This window comes from Gopherus evgoodei, chromosome 1 (genome assembly GCF_007399415.2).
Source record: "Gopherus evgoodei ecotype Sinaloan lineage chromosome 1, rGopEvg1_v1.p, whole genome shotgun sequence".
NCBI classification, from domain to species: Eukaryota; Metazoa; Chordata; order Testudines; family Testudinidae; genus Gopherus; species Gopherus evgoodei.
In genome coordinates, this window is record NC_044322.1 from 181,496,389 (window position 1) to 181,518,702 (window position 22,314).

At 40.4% G+C, this 22,314-nt stretch overlaps 1 protein-coding gene across 16 annotated transcripts in view; it reads left to right on the plus strand.

Annotated features, from left to right (window-relative positions):
• The window catches only part of ROBO2 (roundabout guidance receptor 2), a 1,574,925-nt gene that overhangs the window by 1,455,573 nt on the left and 97,038 nt on the right, over window positions 1-22,314 (plus strand). For all 16 annotated transcript variants that reach the window (XM_030580139.1, XM_030580131.1, XM_030580217.1 and 13 more), the window contains 5 exons: window positions 2,794-2,999; window positions 9,869-9,950; window positions 10,680-10,845; window positions 14,224-14,390; window positions 21,130-21,251. In XM_030580139.1, coding sequence (XP_030435999.1) covers window positions 2,794-2,999; window positions 9,869-9,950; window positions 10,680-10,845; window positions 14,224-14,390; window positions 21,130-21,251 — 743 coding nt within the window. The remainder of the gene's footprint in view (window positions 1-2,793; window positions 3,000-9,868; window positions 9,951-10,679; window positions 10,846-14,223; window positions 14,391-21,129; window positions 21,252-22,314) is intronic.

The following is a 22,314-nucleotide window of genomic DNA, read 5'->3' on the forward strand; positions in this document are numbered from 1 at the left end:
GTTGCTACAAATAACTAAAGACATATAGTTCTCAACCTGAGCAATTATATTTTCATTCTTTTAATCTATACCTACTCGCCTAAAAAACTGAAAACTCATTGATCTGCATTAAATGTAAATGAAAACTTATGTGGCCTAGTTGTCACCTGGATATATTTTTGCTGTAGGTATTGTACTTTGATGGGCCACACACATATTTCTGTAATTACAGCATAAAATTGAGATTGAGTTTTTATTTCTTAAAATGATGGGGCAGTACTCTCTCTTCAACAGTTGTGTGTAACTGTGCTTAACCTTAACGAGATGTAAACATGTGTTTTGAGGTGAAAATACATCCCATTGTGCTTTTCTTGTGTCCTACTGGTTCCTGTGTCATAGCTGAATTCAGTGTATGCTATTTCAGAATTTCCAAGGCAGTTTTCATTTCCTGTGACAAATGTTCTAAATTAGCTTTCAATGCACATTTTAAATTTCTAGTTACAATAAGTTTGTTGAAATCACAACCCCAAGGTATTATTACAGCAAGTAGATTCATCAGCCTTATTTCCCAGATTAAGAGAAGGTTTTAGGGTTGTTGCAATGTTATAGTTCCAAAAACAAACATTTTGAATAAAAAAAACAAATGCTTATATCAGCCCTCCTCTTTCCTATGTATTAAACAGTGTACCGAAAGCACTTTGGAGCCTTGACAATGCTGTGGGCTCATGTCTTGAACAGTTCAACACAATGCAAGCCACATTTCTTTAAGACACACTTAAATTTATTGTGGTTTCATTCAAAAGCATGTATGTATACTAAATACGTTGGGCCAGATCCTCAGCTGGAGTAAACTGATGTAACTCAATTGACATCAGCTGAGCTATGTGAACCTACACTAGCTCAGGAGCTAATCCTGTTTATCAGAATATTTTCATTCAGATGCCAGACATACTGTTCAGAGATTTAAAGTTAGAACAGTATGGAAGCTAAACATCTGAGAACTGTTTCTCAATTCTGTTGGACTGCTGTTATGACGGTATAACTCCATTTCCATTAATGAAGAATCCAGCCCCTTGTTTATTTTACTCTCTCTCTCCATAAATAACTCTTATAGAAATGTTTTTTTCTTTCACAGATGGCACAGAATAGGTTCAACATCAGAATTATTTCTGAAAAAAATTCTTGCAAAAAAATTTAACATAAGCATTTACCTCATCTTCACGATATCCCACTGGTAGCAGAATAAGGCTCAGGTGCAGCTAGGCACTCACTAGTTAAAAATCTTCTATGAACTATTTTAAGCATGCAAATGTAAAATATTAGGAGAATAATAACAGAGTTCATGGTTTGAAAAGGTGATAACATGATTTGATAGGTAAACAGACAGCTTGATTAAATCTGAACTGTTCCTCACTGAAGAGCATGATGCAATCAGTTAGATCAGTTAGGGAAAGATTTTGTGTTGTTATTAGATGTTATTTGCTAATGATGAACATTTGCACATTGAACATGAATGGGAAACATGATCAAATGCACACTTTTAACTAACCATTATGATTGGTAGATAACTGCCTTAGCTTTTATCTAAGGCCCTGATTCAGGAGACCATTTGTTTTCAGGAAAGCATTTAAACATATGCTTAACTGTGATGCCAATGAGATTGAAACTCCTGCTTAAACTTAAGCATGTGCTCTATGGTGCTGGAATAATTTGTATAGTGGGGGTTCTGAGAGCCATTGAATCAAAATGTAAACCCTATATTATGATACAAACCAGTTTAAGCCAAAAGGCTCTGCTGCTGTAGCCACCATCTTTCTGAGTTACCAGGGTGTACTAACCCCCAACTCTGCCCGAAGCCCTGCCCTCATTCCATCCTTTCCCCTAAGCCCTCACCCTGCCTCACCTCTTCCCATCCCTGTTCTGCCGTGCCCCGCTTCTTCCCGCCCTCACTCCTCCCCCCTCTCCTGAGTTCCCTCACTCCACTCCCAGCCCCTAGTGCCTCCTACCCACCGCTGAACAGGTGATTGCTGCGGATGGGAGGCACTGGGAGGGAGGGCGAGGAACTGATGGGGGGAGGTTGCTGGTGGATGTTGAGCACCCACTAGTTTTTTTCCATGGGTGTTCTAGCTTCGGAGCACTCATGCAGTCAGCACCTAGAGCTGCGGCACCCCCAGCATCTCTAGTTCCAGCACCTATGAATGTGCTTGAGTACTTTTTAGCTAATCTTAAGCAATGCCTATACTGCAATAAAAACCTCCCGCGGCTGGCCTGTGTCTGGTTACTCCCACTTGCAGGGCTCAGGCTGCAGGGCTAGAAAATAGCAGTGTAGATGTCTGGGCTCTGAGACCCTCCCCCCTCGCTGGGTCCTAGAGCTCAGGCTCGAGCCTGAATGTCTACACTGTAATTTACATCTGCATCAGCTGACGTGGGCCAGCCAGGGGTGTTTTATTGCAGAGTAGACATACCCTTACGCAAATAAGTGTGATAATCTTTCAATGTTTATTAATAGCAAACTCACATCTAGGTACCATTTTATTGTAACTAAGGACAACCCTTTTAAATATGTCAATCAAACATCTCATTTGTTGGTGCATGAATGCATAGTGAGCATTGCAGAAATTAGCATTTTCAACCTCCCTTGATATCATATAGGATTTTCTTAAAATCTGTATTCTGTTATAGACTCATAGACTTTAAGGTCAGAAGGGACCATTATGATCATCTAGTCTGACCTCCTGCACAGTACCAGATACTAACTGCAAAAGGTGATTTTTAAAAGGAGAGTGGTTCAGTAATTGTTGTCTTTTCATTTAGTTTTGACAGATAGGCCTCCACCCATCATTCTTCAAGGTCCAGCCAATCAGACGTTGGCAGTAGATGGGACAGCTTTGTTGAAGTGTAAGGCCACTGGCGACCCACTTCCTGTTATTAGCTGGTTAAAAGAAGGATTCACATTCCTGGGCAGAGATCCTAGAACATCAATACAGGAGCAGGGGACCTTGCAGATTAAAAGTCTACGCGTGAGTACTAATACGAGTGACTCTGTTGGACTGGGTCATTACTGAGCTGGTGAGGAGCCCCCATCAAACAGTTAGGCATCCTTATCTTCAAAGTTGACATGTCCCTCCATTAAGAATAATGTCTTTCACCAGCAAGCTTTCATTGGGCAAAATTCTCTGCAAGAGAAATAAAAAAGGGAGATATGCTTTAACGTTGCTGTAGAGGGTTCAGGTAACACATTAGGATTCAGACAAAATGTGTTAGAACATAGTACCCAGCAGTAGGGGCTGGTCACGCTTCACTCCATGCAGGAAAAGGAAGGGAGGACTAGTCTCCATCTCCATCTCATTTGATCCTGAGGCTGGATGCCAGTTCATTCAAAGTTGCAAGTCAGAGCAGCCTCATTTGTTCCAGCTGATAATTGTCTCCCTGGAGGTGTTACCGCAGCCAAGGATTCTTAGACTGCAACCAGACTTTGGCTACTCCCTCCCCTACCAGATCCACTACATGAGGGCCTGGAAGAAGGAGATACCCTGCAGCTGGCTACGCTGGTTCTGTGCTATGTATATTGGTGTTTCCCCTGCTGCCTGTTTAGGGTAATATTTCATCCCTCTTTCGCACAGGGCATGGAACACTGTCTGGCTAGTATGGTTTTGAGGTATGTGAAAATCACATGCCCTGATTTTTAGAAAGGAGAAGAGACAAAATGAAAAGTTGTCAATGTGAGATTTGATCTGAAATGAAATTCTGGTTCCTTTGATCGCCTCTCTTCAAACATTTTAAATGACTTTTTATCTAAAATAAAATAAAATAAAAACACTATATGTTTGAAGCAGGTTTATTTTCCAAAGGGGATTTAGAATTTAATTAATAGGCCATTTTCTTATATAATTGGGTCCATTCCTGCAGCCTGTAGTCATGCCTGTGATCCTCATACATGCAGATTGGCACTCCTTTTTTAAATAAATGAGGATTGTATTCAAAATCTGCTGTTTAGAAGGCTTTATAAGAAAGCAAAAATAAAACAAAACAAAATAAATAACCCTGAATGAAGTGACAAAGTGTAGTTTTGTTTGCATACGCAGGCTCAATTCTGGAATCAGATACATGTGGTGGATCTAAGTTATGCCAGTTGCAGTGGTCTCAGCATGTACTGTGTGCCCCAACCTATTCCTTCCCCACTCGGGGAATGCCCTCTATGGGAAGTGACAGAAGCCAGGTGGCATCGGGTAATCCTCAGTCGCTCATTTAAAGTAGCTTTCTGGCTACTTTATGCTGCTGTGCAGATCACGGATAAAGGATTGATTCTTTGATATATCTATACTCTTACAGAGTAGTTGGCATTCAAAAGGCAAAATTTACCAACAATTTAACATGTTGATATCTGAGATAACACTATGTCTTATTTAGAGTACAAACAAAATCTGCTGTATCTTGTTGGTAAATGTTATCTTGCTAATGATAACTTTGTGTAGACATATGTATTAATGTATAGCATATAAAGTATAGAGATACTCATTATAGATATCCAAATATATAATACATACTGTGCAGGAAGTAAATATAGTTATATTATACATTAATTGTTTAAAAATAATTTCAGGAAATATTTAATTTCATCATCACTAATGCTTATACTTAGTTTGATCATGAAAAAAAGATAATCTGCAGAACTATAAAGAACAAGAAATGAGCAGCCATTTAGTTTTCTGCCAACATCCCATCAGTGATCGTAAATGAATTGTTAACCTCCTTGGAACAAAATGGAATTTATTAAAAAATTTATGCTAGCTTTCCTTGAGTAAACAATTTATCCTCCCTCTCTGGGCTAAAGGCGGGCTTGGGCCATGAAGGTTAATGCATTTTTACTGTAGAGCTGGATTAAACAGTGCGGATGAATAGTCAAGATTCCCCAGTAGTGTTAGAAAGCAGCAATTAAAGGTGGGAGCTTGGTGATTTCAAACAAACTTTCAGAGCATTGATGATGGGCTTCTGTGGAGGGTCCATGAGGCAGAAGCTCATGGGATGCCTGCCTCCATGCAGTTATGCAAACAGTAAAATACTTGTTGAATCGTGCCAGCACATTAATGTCTTTGTTAGAGCACATGATCTGTAAAGGAGAAAAGAAATACTGGCAGGGGGAAGGAAAATCTGGCATTAAGTGTGACTTTATAAGACATGGAGCTTTTATTGATCCTGGAGTGGCTCATTCTTTAATACCCATTTTCCTTTAAGGCTCAGAAAGATACACCTTAAACCTTCTCAGTGCAGTGGCACGCATTATTTGAATCAGACACACCATAAAACTCAACACCATAAATTGGTTTAAACTACAGTTGTCGATTAATTGCAGTTAACTCATGCAATTAACTAAAAAAAAATTGATTGTGATTAAAAAGTTAATCACGATTAGTCACAGTTTTAATCGCACTGTTGAACAATAGAATCCCAATTGAAATTTATTAAATATTTTTGGATGTTTTTCTACATTCTCAAATATATTGACTTGAATTACTGTGCACAATACAGAGTGTACACTGCTCACTTTCTATTATTATTGATTACAAATATTTGCACTGTAAAAAAGATAAACTAAAGAAATAGTATTTTTCAATTTACCTCATACAAGTAGCTGTAGTGCAATCTCTTTATTGTGAAAATGCAACTTACAAATGTAGATATTTTTTGTTATATAAATGCACTCAAAAACAAAAGAGTGTAAAACTTTATAGCATACAAGTCCACTGAGTCCTACTTCTTGTTCAGCCAACTGCTAAGACAAACAAGTTTGTTTACATTTACAGGAGATAATGCTGCCCACTTCCTATTTACAATGCCATCTGAAAGTGAGAACAGGTGTGTTTGCATGGCACTTTTGTAACTGGCACTGCAAGGTATTTACGTGCCAACTATGATAAATATTTGTATGTCACTTGATGCTTCGACCACCATTCCAGAGGACATGCTTCCATGCTGATGATGTTCATTAAAAAAAATTATGTGTTAATTAAGTTTGTGACTGAACTCCTGGGGGGAGAATTGTATGTCTCCTGATCTGTTTTACCCCCATTCTGCCATATATTTCATGTTATTGTAGTATTGGGTGCTGACCCAGCACATGTTAGATTTAAGAACACTTTCACTGCAGATTTGACAAAACACAAAGACAGTACCAATGTGAGATTTCTAAAGATAGATACAACACTTGACCTAAGGTTTAAGAATCTGAAATGTCTTCCAAATCTGAGAGGGACGACTTATGGAGCATGCTTTCAGATGTCTTAAAAGAGCAACACTCCAGTGCGGAAACTACAGAACTTGAAGCACCCAAAAAGAAAATCCACCTTCTGCTTGTGACATCTGAACCATGATGATGAAAATGAACATGTGATGATCCGCACTGTTTTAGATCGTCATTGAGCAGAACCCATCATCAGAATGGATGCATGTCCTCTGGAATGTTGGTTGACATGAAGGGACATATGAATCTTTGGCACATCTGGCATATAAATATCTTGCAATGCCAGCAACGACAGTAGCATGCAAATGCCTTCTCTCACTTTCAGGAGACATTGCAAACAAGAAGCGGGCAGCATTTTCTCCTGTCAATGTAAATAAACTTGTTTGTCTGAGTAATCTGAACAAGAAGCAGGACTGAGTGGAATTGTAGACTCTAAACTTTACATTGTTTTATTTTTGAATGTTTTTTGGTACATAATTCTACCTTGGTAAGTTCAACTTTCATGATAAAGAGATTGCACAACAGTACTTGTAATATGGGTATTGAAAATTACTATTTCTTTTGTTTTTTTACAGGGCAAATATTTGTAATAAAAATAAATATAAAATGAGCACTGTACATTTTTTATTCTGCATTGTAGTTAAAATCAATATATTTGAAAATGTAGAAAACATCCAAAAATATTTAAATAAATGGTATTCTATTATTGTTTAACTGCGCGATTAATCGCAATTAATTTTTTTAATCGCTTGACAGCCCTAGTTTACACGGGAAGCTGCAACTTTTATGAGTTAAAGTCTTCTGTTAAGGCTACCACAGCAACAAAGAGTCCAGTCTGAACTAAAGTCCTTTAGACAGGACCAATCTCAGGGCAGGCTACAATTAGCTCCTCTTCACTATAACCAACAGAAACCAATATGGATTTTAGCATCTTACCAAAATAATTGTCACTGCCCTTATTGCATACAAGGGTTCACTGTATATGTCGAAGTAACTCATTGCAGTACATCTAATGGGTATGGTCCTTCTCCTTAGCTCAATGCCGATATTTGCTCTGGAGCCCCTACATCACCTTGCTCATGCTTAATAACAACCACACTAGACCCCAGGCCAAAGTTGTGATAAACCTTGAATGTGAATCTACACAATTCCCCTATGTGCCAAGTATCCCAGCTGCTGTGAGGAAGTGGAAAAAAATTCCATACCCACGTCAATGGTGACAAGAAAATCCCTCCTCTGCTCCAAAAAAGCCACTTGCTTATTATTCATAGCTTGACCAGAAACCCAGTGTTAACCAGGGAAAGGAGGGAAAGTGCTTAACACGATCATAATCCATCCATATATTCAGATTTTCAGTTGTCTCCCTCCATGTCCTTAAAAGCAGCCAGTTGGCCACAGTCATTGGGAGGGGGTGGCTGATCCACAAACTATGTAGAACAGGGATGGGCAAACTTTTTGGCCTGAGGGCCACATTAGGTTTCTGAAATTGTATGGAGGGCCTGTTAAGGGAGGCTGTGCCTCCCCAAACAGCCAGGTGTGGCCCAGCCCCTACCCCCATCTGACCCCCTCTGCTTCTCACCACCTGACAGCCCCCCCAGGACTCCTTCCCCATCCAACCCCCCATTTTTTGACAGCCCCCCGGGACCCCTGCCCCATCACCCTCGGAACCCCTTCCCATCCCCCCACCGCCCAATCCCACCCCTCCTCTCATTCCTGACTTCCCCGTGGAACACTTACCCCATCCAATCACCCCTTCTCCCTGTCCCCTGACCACCCTAGAACCCCTGCCCTGACTGCCCTCCACCGTCCCAGCTAACCCCCCCGACTTCTCCCCTAGGACCCCTTCCCCCATTCAGCCCCCCCTGTTCCCTACCTTCTGACTGCCCTGCCCCAACCACAGCCCTGACCATCACCCCGAACTCCCCTGCCCTATATCCAACCCCCCCTTGCTCCCTCCCCCCTTATCGCACTACCTGGAGCACTGGTGGGTGGCGGCGCTACAGCCGCGCTGGGACAGGCCACGGCACATTTTGAATATTTCAGCTTTTATCAGAGAGCCTTTCTGAGTCAAGGCAGCTGAATCTTCTTAAAATTCAGGCCATGCTTATAAAAATCTATTAAACAGTTACATCACTAATTACCTGTCGTGCCCTGTCCATAACAATAGTATACAGCAGCGATAATGTGTCAGAAGCAGAAAGTGCCAACACAATTCAAACATGATAAACTTCAAAATCAATTAAAATATATATCAGCAGATATTGTAAAGAGCATCTTGCTTATTTGCCTCAACAGCCATCTGGAAAATCAAGCTATGAGCACATTGACTTCAGTTCCAATTTAATACAGTTCAGAGCACACACATACTATTCCCTTACAGTCCAATAAACCATTTTGGATTTAGCCCTATATCCATTGAGATGTTCCAATGCAGTCTTCCCCCAGTGAATATAATTCTTCTCTCATATCATCAGAGTCAGCACTCTCCCCACTCCATTTCCATCTCTAGGCTAACATGCTTTACACACAGCAGGTTGGGGGCTTCTGAGTAGACTACACACTGTTGGCCAACTGTGGTATTCTATTGATCTCAATCAATTTCCCCAGACCAAACATCAGGTCTCATTCATAGTATCCCTTAGCCTTCAAAGTGAGAAATAACAAAACATCAGGGGAAATCAGTCAGTGTGATGGGAAAAAAAAATAAAAAGAAGTGGGGGGAAATAACTCTAATAGTGTCAATGTGACCACAAACAATTTCCCCAAATAAACTCTGCATATCTGGATCATTTATGTGAATATAATGCTTTTCATCCCAAAACACTTCTCAAACCCCAGACATACAGTGCCACTGAAATGCACATAAGCATCACTGAAACCCCTCTGCTGTGGAAGGTATCTACTAGTTCATCAACAGGCTCACTCCACTCTGCATAAAAGTGGAGAAGGAAGAGGGAAATTTGGCCTAGGCCACTGACCAAGCCTTACCCTTTAGAAAATGTTATGCATGAGAACTTTAATATCCATACTAACTAGACAGGACTGGTTTTAAAGTCTCATCTAATAAGACCCATACATGATAAACTACATAGTAATACTTCCTCTACAACAGAAGAATAAAAGGAGGTGAGACAACCCTGCTGGGATTGGAAACTGTAAATCAAGGCAGGGATTATGAAACTGAAGCTTAATCTCCTCTGAGAAGTGAAATCTGTACCCATTTCACAATTTAGACACACTTTAAATTATAATTTCAGTCACATATATGTTATGTTGTATTTTTACTGGAATTCACCTAGATCTTCCTTCATATATAAAAAAACATTGGTGACATGTTTTAAATTAACCATTCTGTAATATTCATACCCTCTACCAATGACATTAACAATATGAGAATTAGAATAATGGGCGGGGGGGAAGAAAAGAGAATGAAATTATTAAGAGCACGTAATCTTATTATAGTTCGCTAACAGTAAGCCACCATTAAATGATTATTTGAGAAATGTCTGGTGTCCTTTAGTGATGTACAATGTAGGTTAAGTCCTTCTTATTTTACATCAAGAAATATTCAGAAAAAAATTGAGAGAATTATGCCACCTTATGTTAAAGGTTTGTCAAAAATGCTCTTAACCATTTTTGTGTGACTAGATATCTGACACTGGCACTTACACATGTGTGGCCACAAGTTCAAGTGGGGAGACATCCTGGAGCGCTGTGCTAGAGGTGACAGGTAAATCATGTCAGAGGCTTGTTGTTCTCTTGGCTTGTGTTCACTGTATTATAGCAGATGTGTTTTAAAGGGAACCAGGATTGAGACTACTATATTTTTTGGTAGAAAGGCTGGATATCTTCACGTGACTTAGATTTTGGTATTATTATCTCTAAATCTCCATTGATGGTACAACCAGTTGTATTAGTATCAAGGTACGTTGGAGAGCTATATCTAGTCTAAAGTGGAGTACCAACAAACTAACTGTTTCCATGCAGGAAGGCCCTTATGGCCCTGAAGAATCCCACTGAAGTCACTGGGGCTTCATGTGGGGTGAAAGACTCTACCTAATTGGAGATCCTTTTGTAGGATTGGGGGTTCTCTCATGCCTTCTATTGACTGATGTGTTGACATTTTAGGTGAATCTATTCCAGCTATTAAAAAATAAATAAAGTAGACTAGTCTGTCTGCCTCCTCCCCTCCCTTTTCTCTATTGTTGTTGCTTTCTTTGGTTTCTTTTATGAGCAAAAGCTTCTATAACAACTGACAGCCAATCATCCAGTAACATAAACCTCTAAATGTAAACCTGACTCTCTGTTGTTATTGTTAAGTTAGGTCAGTAAGCGCTGGGGCCATTGTGCTGACTATCATAAATTATTTGTATAGTTTTTTATTTTTGCTCTCCTTTTTTTAAATCAAATTGTGCAGTCAAGGATAAAAGTTAACTATTTTTTTATTTACCCCTTACAGAGTCTGGTGGAGCAACAATCAGTAAAAATTATGATTTGAATGACCTTCCTGGGCCACCATCCAAACCCCAGGTCACTGATGTTACTAAGAACAGTGTCACCTTGTCCTGGCAGCCAGGCACACCTGGAAACTTACCAGCTAGTGCATATATCATTGAAGCTTTTAGGTATGTGAAAATTTCTACTTCTAATCGCTTTCCTTTCTAATTTTGTTTTAACCCTAGTGTTAACTATGCTCCTGGTATGATGGTACCTGTGTGGACATCTGCAAATTCAATTAACTCACTAAAGGCCTTATCTTTGATGGCATGGAGTTCATTCTTAATCTTCAAGAATTTCTCCTTTTTATTATTAACCACTTATTTCTTAACAGAACTTTTAGACAAGCACTAGACTATTTCTTCAGGTCAGCAAAAGTATAGTTTGACTATGCATTCACTGATCTGTTACTTTTTTCTTAATTCCTGGAGAGGGATAGCTCAGTGGTTTGAGCATTGTCCTGCTAAGCCTAGGGTTGTGAGTTCAGTTCTTGAGGGGGCCACTTAGGGATCTGGGGCAAAATCAGTACTTGGTTCTGCTAGTGAAGGCAGGGGGCTGGACTCAATGACTTTTCAAGGTCCCTTCCAGTTCTGGGAGATAGGATATCTCCATTATTATTATTATTTTTAATCCTGATCATCACTGAGGGTTTCAAATGAGAATGTTGACATTCAAATTGGACAGCACGAGAGGAAGTAGTTTAATTAGGGTTGGGCAAAACAGATTTAAAAAAAAAAATAATAGAATTCCCTAAACCTTGAACATGTTGGGATGTTTAGTCTTAAAGCAGAACCTAAAAACAAAAACAAACAAACAAACAAAAACACCTTTTGAAATTCTAGTATGATACCATATGGAATAAAATATATTATTTAAAAAACAAACATCTGATCATTTAGAGCTTGATCCTACAAGTCTGAAGTTGAATTTTGGCTATACGTTGGGAGCGCATCAGTTGGAAGCGACGGAGGAGGAGAAGGACCTTGGGGTACTGGTTGATAGCAGGATGACTATGAGTCGCCAATGTGATACGGCTGTTAAAAAAGCAAATGCGATTTTGGGATGCATCAGGCGGGGTATTTCCTGCAAGGATAAGGAGGTGTTAGTACCGTTATATAAGGCGTTGGTGAGACTCCATCTGGAATACTGTGTGCAGTTCTGATGTCCCATGTTCAAGAAGGATGAATTCAAACTGGAACAGGTTCAGAGACGGGCTACAAGGATGATCCGAGGAATGGAAAAACTGCCTTATGAAAGGAGACTCAAAGAGCTTGGCTTGTTTAGCCTGGCCAAAAGAAGGCTGCGGGGGGATATGCTTCCTCTATATAAATATATCAGAGGGGTTAACATTAGGGAGGGAGAGGAATTATTTAAGTTTAGTACTAATGTAGGCACGAGGACGAATGGGTATAAATTGGATATTAGGAAGTTTAGACTTGAAATTAGACGAAGGTTTCTAACCATTAGGGGAGTGAAGTTCTGGAACAGCCTTCCAAGGGAAGTAGTGGGGGCAAAAGACTTTTCTGGCTTTAAGACAAAGCTTGATAAGTATATGGAGGGGATGTGATGATAGGATCGTTAATTTGGGCAATTGATCTTGGATTACCACCAGATAGATCTGCTCAATGGTCTGCGGGGAGATGTTGGATGGGATGGGAACTGAGTTACTGCAGAGAATTCCTTCTTGGGTGCTGGCTGGTGAGTCTTGCCCACATGCTCAGGGTTTAGCTGATCGCCATATTTGGGGTCGGGAAGGAATTTTCCTCCAGGGCGGATTGGCAGGGGCCCTGGAGGTTTTTCGCCTTCCCCTGCAGCGTGGGGCACGGGTCGCTTGCTCGTGGATTCTCTGCAGCTTGAGGTCTTCAAACCAATTTTGAGGATTTCAATAACTCGGTCCTGGGTTGGGGTTGTTATAAAATTGGATGGATGGGGTTCTGTGGCCTGCCTTGTGCAGGAGGTCAGACTAGATGATCATATTGGTCCCTTCTGACCTATGAGTCTATGAGTCTATGATCAGAGATGAGGAGCTGAGCACCTCACTGGTGTGCACAGTATTTTGCAGGACTGAGCCCTTAGGTCACAATTCAGCAATTATACACAATTCAGCAAGTTACTTAAATCAATGGGTTACTTGTGTGCTTCAAATTAGGGTCATGTTTAAGGACCTTCCTGAATCAGAGTCTTAAAGTGAAAGAAAAGGAGTAAATATATTTTTCCTTTTAGTTAGTATGGTAGTCTATGGTCATCTAAAATATGTACAGTAACAGCTCAAAAGCCTACAATGATGACTACTCATCCTTCTACATAAATATCTATGTGCCATTTCTAAAATATGCAAATAATTGTTTTCCATAAAAATGGTAACTTCCAGTATGTCTTTTGACTTATATTAAAATAGTGACTACCTTTAATAAGCCCAAATGGAAAAGACAGATGAACTTTCTAATGAATAATATACAAATGACAGCTATGAAATGAAATCCTCTCTTTATCCTTAGCAAAAGTTTCCGTTTATCTTTACATAAGCTGCAGTGACATCCCGCTGATGACTGTGAAAATCACCATATATTCACAGGGGGCTGTTTTTAACAATCACACTTGAGATCATTACAGATGCAAGTGCTATATTCTGTTTATAGGACAGTCCAGCTGAAAACATAAGCACAGGAAAATATATTCATGTATTTTTTGTTTACAGATGTGTTTTCGAAAGCATCAAAAGTAATTTTACATATGGATTTAATTCAAGGAGAACACATTCTTTTAGCAAGACATTTTATTTGCATAATTTACCCTGTAGTATAGGAAGTTATTCTTTTAAGAGGTTTGTTATTTTCGTATATTTGTTCAAGAGGGCCCCATTTATCATTCAAATTTACTTTTCCACTTTTCTATATCTGTTCATTTTGCAAGTATTTATTTTAGTGGGCTACAATGTATTAGGAAAGGCTTTCACTTCAGCAGTGCTGAAATATTTTTATGGTACTATTGTTTTGTTTCATAATGCGGTCTACTCTCTTGATGAATTAACTAAAACCAGCAGAACTGTTTCATTTTTTTTTAATTGATCTTGTTATTTTTTTTCCCCAGCGGTTAACCTTGGAAAGGAAATGAAACCCAACTTCTTTTTCAAATCCTTTCTCTCCCCAGTATGTAAAAGTTTGTTATAAAGAGGAGGGTGATGAATTGTTCTTCTTAATCACTGAGGAAAGGATAAGAAGTAACGGGCTTAAATTGCAGCAATAAAGATTCAGACATTAGGAAAAACTTCCTAATTGTAAGGATAGTTAAGCACTGAACCAAATTACCTAGGGAGATTGTAAAATCTCTGTCAGTGGAAGTTTATAGGAACAGGTTAGACAAACACCCATCAGAGATGGCCTAGATAAACTTAGTCCTGCATCAGTGCAGGGAATTGGACTATCAGGGACCCTTCCAATTCTGTATTTGTATGATTTCTTTTTGCTTTAATTTGTAGTCTTCAACCATGTTTTTTTTCATTGCAGCCAATCTGTGAGCAATAGCTGGCAAACAGTTGCTAATCATGTAAAGACAACACTCTACACTTTAAGAGGATTGCGACCCAATACAATCTACCTGTTTATGGTGAGAGCAATCAACTCACAAGGTCTGAGTGACCCCAGCCCTATGTCAGATCCTGTCCGCACACAAGGTAATGTCAATCATTAATTGTTCACATGATCTCCAGTTGTATCCAGGACTTCTGCTTGAATTACTTGATAAAAGAAAGAAGGGTGGGAAATCTCTGAAAATTCAGCCAGTTTAGTTCAGCTGCTTTGCACCACTTTGGTAACTCAAAACACTGTAAACCCACCTCAACCTGTAAACCCCAGTTTAATTCCCTGCTGCACTACAGGCTTTTTGTATAACCTTAGACAAGTCACTTAAGGCCAGATCTGTAAAGGTTTGAGGTGCCTAAAGATGAAGATAGATGGCTAGTGGAATTTTCAAAAGCATCTAGACGCCCAACTCACATTGGGTTCCACTAGATTGCTATCTGCATCTTTAGGTGCCTTAATACATTTGGCCCTTAGTCTCTCTGGGCCTCAGTTCACCATCTGTAAAATGGGGATAGTAGCACTTCCCTTCCTTAGAGGGTTTTTGTGAGGATACATATGTTCAAGATCATGAGGCACTAAACACTATGTTAATGGGGGACATATAAGTATGATACAAAGATAAAAGCCAGGTCTACAGCTAGATTTCACCACCAGAGTGGCACAAAGCAGCCAGAGTATATGAATCAGTCTGGCCCAATATTTTTGCAGAGAATCAGTGTGAATCTAACTCATGCTCAGAATTATTTTAAAAGATATTCTGAGACACGTGTGTATTTTATGTTCTCTGCATTCATCTACTGAATACTAAACTAAAAAGGATGGCCTAAATAGGACTTCTCAACTGTAGGACAGCTAGTGCAATTAGATGAAGATGGTCTGATCCTCCATTGCTTCTCATTTCTTACACCTGTACAAAAAGGGTGTGAAATGCTGACAAACCAGAACGGTTGTTTTATACCCAATTTACTCTCTCTACGCTCAGTCTAAATGAATATGGTGAAAATGGACACGCTTCTCGGTGGAGCACAGAGTGTGGCATAGCTGTGTCAATGCATTGACCAAATTCTGCACCCCACAGCATAACTCTTCATTGAACAGATTGGAAAACAGTTATGAACAATTGTTTACTCAGACTTATTCCTGTTCACAGATGATTCAGAGTAATCTCCTACAATTCATTTACAGAAAGGTCTTTTCCTAGCCTTGTATGGTTGTGCAGTGAGGCAAGGAGGGTGTGCACAGCTTCTCCACCCCTGCAGAGTCACCCAGAGTAGTAGCCACAGCACTGGTAGGAGACCCTAGGGTCCTCTCTGCAAAGGGGCAGGGATGGGTGATAACAGATGAGGAATGGGCAGAGGCTTGGTTTTTAAAGGTCTGTTGAAAATTTTTGCTCCCCACTCCCACTGCATCAAGGAGATTCCAGGTGGGATTCTGCTTTTCAAAGCACTACACTTTCTATCAGTTCCTCTAGGGATGTGCGGCTCTGCACCAGCCCTGACTTTAAGCTCCATGCTCATAGCACAATCTAGCTCTTTAGAACTCTCATTCCACATCTTTACATCTTACACTGACAAGAGATTTGATTTCAGCAAAAATAATTCTTTTCATTAGCTTCAGGACGTGTTGTAGTTTCCATTTTCACAAACTGTTCGCCAGCCACACATGGTGCAACATGTAGAGTATGTATAGCTCTTTGATACCTTACCATTTAGTAGAATTAAATCATAACATCAATTGACAATTAGCATAATGTTTTGATGTGATTTCTAATAATGCTTGGATTCAACTCAGACTCACAAAGGAAGCCGACATGCAGTAAAAAGCCTGTTCATACTAGCCATTGCAAAGTAAAGAGGCAATTAAAGCAATGGTACATTATATTAATTCACAACAGGTATCCATGATAACTTTTATGTCTTAAAATTTGGTTTCATGAAATAAAAATATGGCAAATAACCTGCAGGGTATACTGGGCAAATTCACACCATTGGATTGCAAATCCTTACACTGAGCAAGAATTCCTCAAGCCATTAAGAGCACTACTGATTGCTTGTATGTTTAATAACCATATATTCAGAAAGACCCTTGAATAATATTGAAATAATAAACTCTAAATAAAACACTTCCAAACATACTAGGTTCATTGGGAGCTACTAGTTGTCGAGGTCATGCTCTAATAAAGTCCTTTGTAACTTCCAAATAAATACATGGTTCTCGCTGGCATGTTGGTCACCCAGAAGATGTCTAGCAAACACAACTTGAGGCTGGCCTTCCTATTCTGAGGAGCTCTCAAACACCATATTGTTGTTTGGCTTCTGTCAGGTGGTCTCTAATCTGGTATATCTTATTGTCGGGCAACCCCAATTGCTATACCTTTCAGAGTGGGTTGGGTCTGATCTGTTCTCTCCTTCCTGGACTACCCTGCTCTGGTCTAACTTCTCTATGGCCAGCACCAAGTTTTTCAATGTCATGAACAGTGTTTTGCATAAGTGAACAAAGTTTCAGTTTCAGTGGCTCCCCTGGCTCCTGTGCCACCCTCCCCTATCCCAAACTCCCTTTCCCAAGCTCTTCCAACCAGCCAAAAGTGTTTCTAGCTGTGAGCCTGCTAAGAAGTACAGAAGTGTAGCCTCCCACCTGCACTAGTTATCAGATCTCCTTCTAGGATAAGTTCCACTAGGGCAGGGTTTCTCCTCTAGCATGATAGGGACTGTGAAGCTCCTAAGATTTGCAGGAGAGTAGCTCCCACTGGCAGATTCTCTTAGCCATGTGGCATGGAACAGTCCAATCACATCTAGCCAATAGTTGCACATTATGACATTTTTATTTTCTATTTTTTTCATCATGAAGCCTAGGAAATTCCTTTTAAAAATAGGTTAAGAAAGCATTAAAAATATACAATTAATCACTTGAAATCAATCAATGACTACAGTAAGGTTGCCCATACAATCTAACTCTGCCCCTTTGTGACTCTAGGGTAATTTTTCATAACACAGTCACACCTAATTTCACAAATAATACAACAGAATATCACACAGTATTCTTCTATAGCGGGGGTAGGCAATCTTTTTGGCCCAAGGGCCACATCGGGATTGTGCAACTGTATGGAGGGCTGGATAGGGAAGGCTGTGCCTCCCCAAACAGCCTGGCCCTTGCTCCCTATCCGCCCCCTCCCACTTCTGCCCCATGACTGCACTCTCAGAATCCCCAGCCCATCCAACCCCCCCCACTCCTTGTCCCCTGACCGCCCCCTCCCAAGACCCTTGCCCTCCCATCCAATCCCCCTGCTTCCTGTCCCCTGACTGCCCCAGCCCCTATCCATACCCTCGCCCCCTGACAGCCCCCTTGGGACTCTCACCCCCACATCCAGCTGCTCTCTGCTCATCCCCTGACCACCTGCCCCAGGTTGGATAGGGGGTGGGATGGATAGGCGGTGGGATCCCAGGACCTCCCACCCCTAATTGCCCCCCCCACTCCCTGTCCCCTGACTGCCCTCTAGACCCCTATCCATATCCTTGGCCCCTGACAGGCCCCCTGAGACTCCCACTCCCAACCCTCCCTGTTCCCCATCTCCTGACCACTCCCCCAGAACCTCCACTCCATCCAACTGCCTCCTCTTCCTCTTCTGGATATGGCCCGCAGGCCGTAGTTTGCCCACGTCTGTTCTAAGCTTTATATACAAATGAGTAGCATCTTGTAGGTCAGTGCACTATTCTGCGTAGGACAGAAAAATCTATTAAACAAGTTTACATGAAAATCACATGCACAAAGACTGCTCCAGAATAATTATACCCACATCCTATGGTGTGGTTTGATTAAAAAAGTTATATTGGAATGAGTTTGGAAAAGCTGCCTTATGAGTTGGAAAGCATTTTATTTAGGATCAGCTAGGTATTTTTCAGAAAATATTTGAACATGTTTCAGACAGAAATATTTATTGGCACCGTATTTCACTTCCCTCATCTATAAAGACACATATGCTTAGTGCCGTGAATCCAATGACATAGGGTTCAGTGGCAGAGGAACACAACGTAATTTTAGAAATCTAAAGAACATTTTCTATATCTAATAATGGCATGATTTGAAGATACAGTATCCTGGGATCTTCCTGGGCCTTGGACTTACTATTTCCTGCCCTGGACATCAGGTGAATGTAATTCTGGGAGAGACGGACATATTTCTCATTCAGGTTGATTTTGAAAAATGCAGCTATCTGAAGTTGCTAGACATTTAGAATGCAGACCTTGGGAAGATGGATAAGTGGGCAGAATGCCGATATGGAAGTTAAAGTTGCATGCAAAATGCAATTAATCACATGGCTAACGCTAACACATGTAGGCTCTTGTGTTTGGTGTAGTGGTGATATCCCACTGTAGTTCTAATTAGTAACTTTTTTTAGCTTATGGATGTTTGTCCATATTAAAAAAAATACACACTGTATACACAATATATTTTTCCCTCCCAAAGGGGATATAATCGTAGCACGCTGTTGGTTCTGTACCATTGGTAGATAATATTTTCTAAGATTTAATCATGGGTAGCTATGGGAATTATTTTATACCCAGTATAAAATTGTTTTGTAGTTAGTATAAGTTATCTTTCAATAAACAAGTCTGAGTTGCTCTGTTATAGATTTATTTTAATATCCTTCTGTCTTTTTCTTTTTCATTCACTTTGAATAGGCATATTTTGCTGAGCACACCAATTCTGTACCATTGCTAACGTTTCCATATTTGGATCATATTTCCTTTGGGAGGCCCATAGACTCACTCCACACATTTGAAAGTCAATAGAAAGCCTGTATAGATAGTGTCTCTTTGGTGAATCAAAACCCATAATATTGCTTGAAATATGAAGCTGAAATCTGGACTATGAAAACTATATTTTTATCTAAATCCTGAGAACTGAAGTATTCGATACATGCTTTGAATGTTTTTTTTTTCCTGAAGAGCAGTATTATCTCTACTTTACATAATGTTTTTCCTGTTAAGAGAACAAAGGGCCACATATTACTCTCCCATACCCATCAGACAGAAGAGATGTCACCTTGTTTGAGTCTTCCCTTTATGAGGTGAAGAGTTTGCAGCAGCATATATGGGGAAGTAAGCGTGGTCAATGAAACCAATGGCTCCAGTGGATCATCTGTGAATCTGAGTAGAACTCATGTATGCTCATCCGCTTTGTAGCAGGCCTCTGGGCCCTCATTCTCCTCTAGGAACACAACTCTTGTGAAGTAATTGAATCTGAACACCTTGCCTGTGCCCCAACTCCCTGCCGTTCAGGGAGGAAAGCAGACACCAAGGGAGTTACTGATGGTTTCCAGTAGCAGTAAGTCCTACATGGATTTCCACTGGGAATTCTGTGGTGTGCAGACAGACATGTACCATGTTCAGTGGCTCCTCTCTGACTCTTAACCCAGAATAACACCTCAAGCTCCCCAGAGTACTAGTGCGCCTGTTGGGAGGGATCCTCAGTTCTTTCCAAGGGCAAGTTTGGGAAGAATGTGGTGAAGGTGCACTACTCCTTCCATAGCCCTACAGAGGTTTCTATGCTGACTTGCTCCCCTCCATGCTATGTTGTGGAGAAGAACATGAGGCCCAACATTTGAATATATGGCATTTTGAAAACACTGGGACAGAGAAGTGTTTCTCAAAGTGCTGCATACTAGGGAGCCAGTTCACCACGCACTAGATCCACGCATAGAAAGCTACTTCTCTGAGCAGAAGGGTGATTCAGTCCCCTCTTCAGGTCCTTCCCCAGGTGGTCATGGGATGCAGATGAGTAGGCTCAGAGTAAATGTGAACAGGATGGGGAATGAGTGGGTAGACCAGAGGCAAGACTAGAGGGATTCACATTTTGAGGCCACACACAGAAAAGACAATACAATTTCAGATTGCATAACTTTTTCCACATAGCACTACGGAAATTCTTGAGGGCCACTTTTGCCAGGGAGCAGAGCCAGATTGCTGTGGTGGGATGGAGCCTCCACACAGATTGCCCTGGCTTTACACAGAGCCACTGAAACCTACCTGGTTTCAGGTGGGGAAATCCATGTTTTTCATCCCCACCCTCCTGCTGAAGGCATGATTTGGTCTAATCTCTGCAAGATAATCCTTGTGGAGTTTTTCTCCCTTGTCTTTTTTTATGTGAGAAGGGGCAATGTGACCTCACAACTTTATCCCATTTTCAGACATGAACAGCTGGAAAATGTATAAATTTTCTATAGTGGAATAGGCTTAAATAATAGGAAATTGCTATTTTTAGTATGGTTCCCTGTCTTCTCTCACTTTCTAACTCTAATTTTATCAAACTGAAAAGGAAAGGAACTTGTAATACATATTGAAAAGGAGGGAAAATTTGAAGAAGCATAATGAGTGTAACATACACAGTTTAAAAACAAGCAAATGTACATATTCTGCAATATCATTTGCTTAGATTATACAAACTTCTTGTGCTCTAGATTTGCAGGCACACTGGCACATCAAGACTATTATCATCTGAATATTTCAAAGCATGTGAATATGGCATCTCACCAATCACTCACTAACTGCTAGGGAAAAAAAGTGTTTTCAATGACTATTTGGGCTAGAGAGGAACATTTTCTAATTGCCTAAGTAATAGAACATGTGGTGTTTGTTTATGGCAGTGAATGTTTACTTGGTGCTTTTCAGCGTTCATAGGTTAATCTAATCTGCTGCATTGTTTTTGAAAGTGATACAAACTAATACTATTTCAACCCAGTACATTAAATTTGTCAGTCCTCCTAATGAATTAATGATACAAGTGAGGCTCCTTATTAAAATAATCATTTTGTGTCTGTGGTTGGCCTGGCAGATATCAGCCCACCAGCACAAGGAGTGGATCACAGGCAAGTCCAGAAAGAGTTAGGAGACGTCATTGTACGGCTACATAATCCTGTTGTGCTGACACCCACTACAGTTCAAGTCACCTGGACAGTAAGACTTTTCTAATTGCTACCTTTCATTGACAGCTTTAATCTTGTTTACTTGTCCCTGCAATTCTTGTCCCTGAAAAACCCTAGTCTGACCTTAGTACAAGTGGCCAGATAAGCTAACATTGTACAGACAATGAACAATGTGGTAAAGGAATGGATTCTTTCTTTCTTTCTCTCTTTCATTGTGTCTATCTGTCTTTGTTAAAGTCAATCAGGTTCAGAAGCTTCACATGTAGCACAAAGCATGTTAACTGACTGACAAAGAAGATCTTTTTAGCAGAATGTGTCTTAACCGACAATGCAAAAATGTGACTGATGCTTACACTAGTCTTCAATGTGTAAACTGAGTGTAATAAGCAAAATTAAGTATCAGAATTAAGGATAAATTGATGTTTTCATAATCTCTCTCTACTTCAATCCATGGGGACCTCCTGCCACAATATCCCATTGCCTGGTGACCTTTACTTGCAATAATGATCTTCCTACAAGGCACTTGTGGACAGATGTGCATGCACGGTCTAAGTATGTAATGGTATTTAATTCTATAGCACAAGCTCTAACTTCACCTGATGGTTTATGGAAGGCCCGAATCTCTTTGACATTACCTACAACATCTCTGTTTAAGAGGTCAAACTATAGGGTTAGAGCTCCCAAGGACTAAGTTTATAGTATGTAGCTTTCAAAATGCTACATTTCTTTTCCTGGCACTTCAAGAAAGGGATTTGTAACCATAGAAGCAGAAATTTTCTAGGGCAATACACACCACAAATGAGTGCTTTCTTTCAGGCAGTTACCCTGTGGAGGGGAATACCAGATCAGGGAGAGTGGACTAAGCACGACAGCAGTGCCATCAGTGCACAGGGCTTGAATGATTATTTTATATATGCTGCTGCAGGGATCCAGAGCACAGTATTTTTTGTTTACACATGCAGTGTCACTACAGCCAGCAGCTAATGAGTCGTGTAGACTATAAAAGAGAAGAGGGGACTGAAGATGAGAACTGTATATATGTGTTGGAGCGAGGGAGAGGGTGTGTGGTGAATTTTGCAGCACTGATGTAAGGC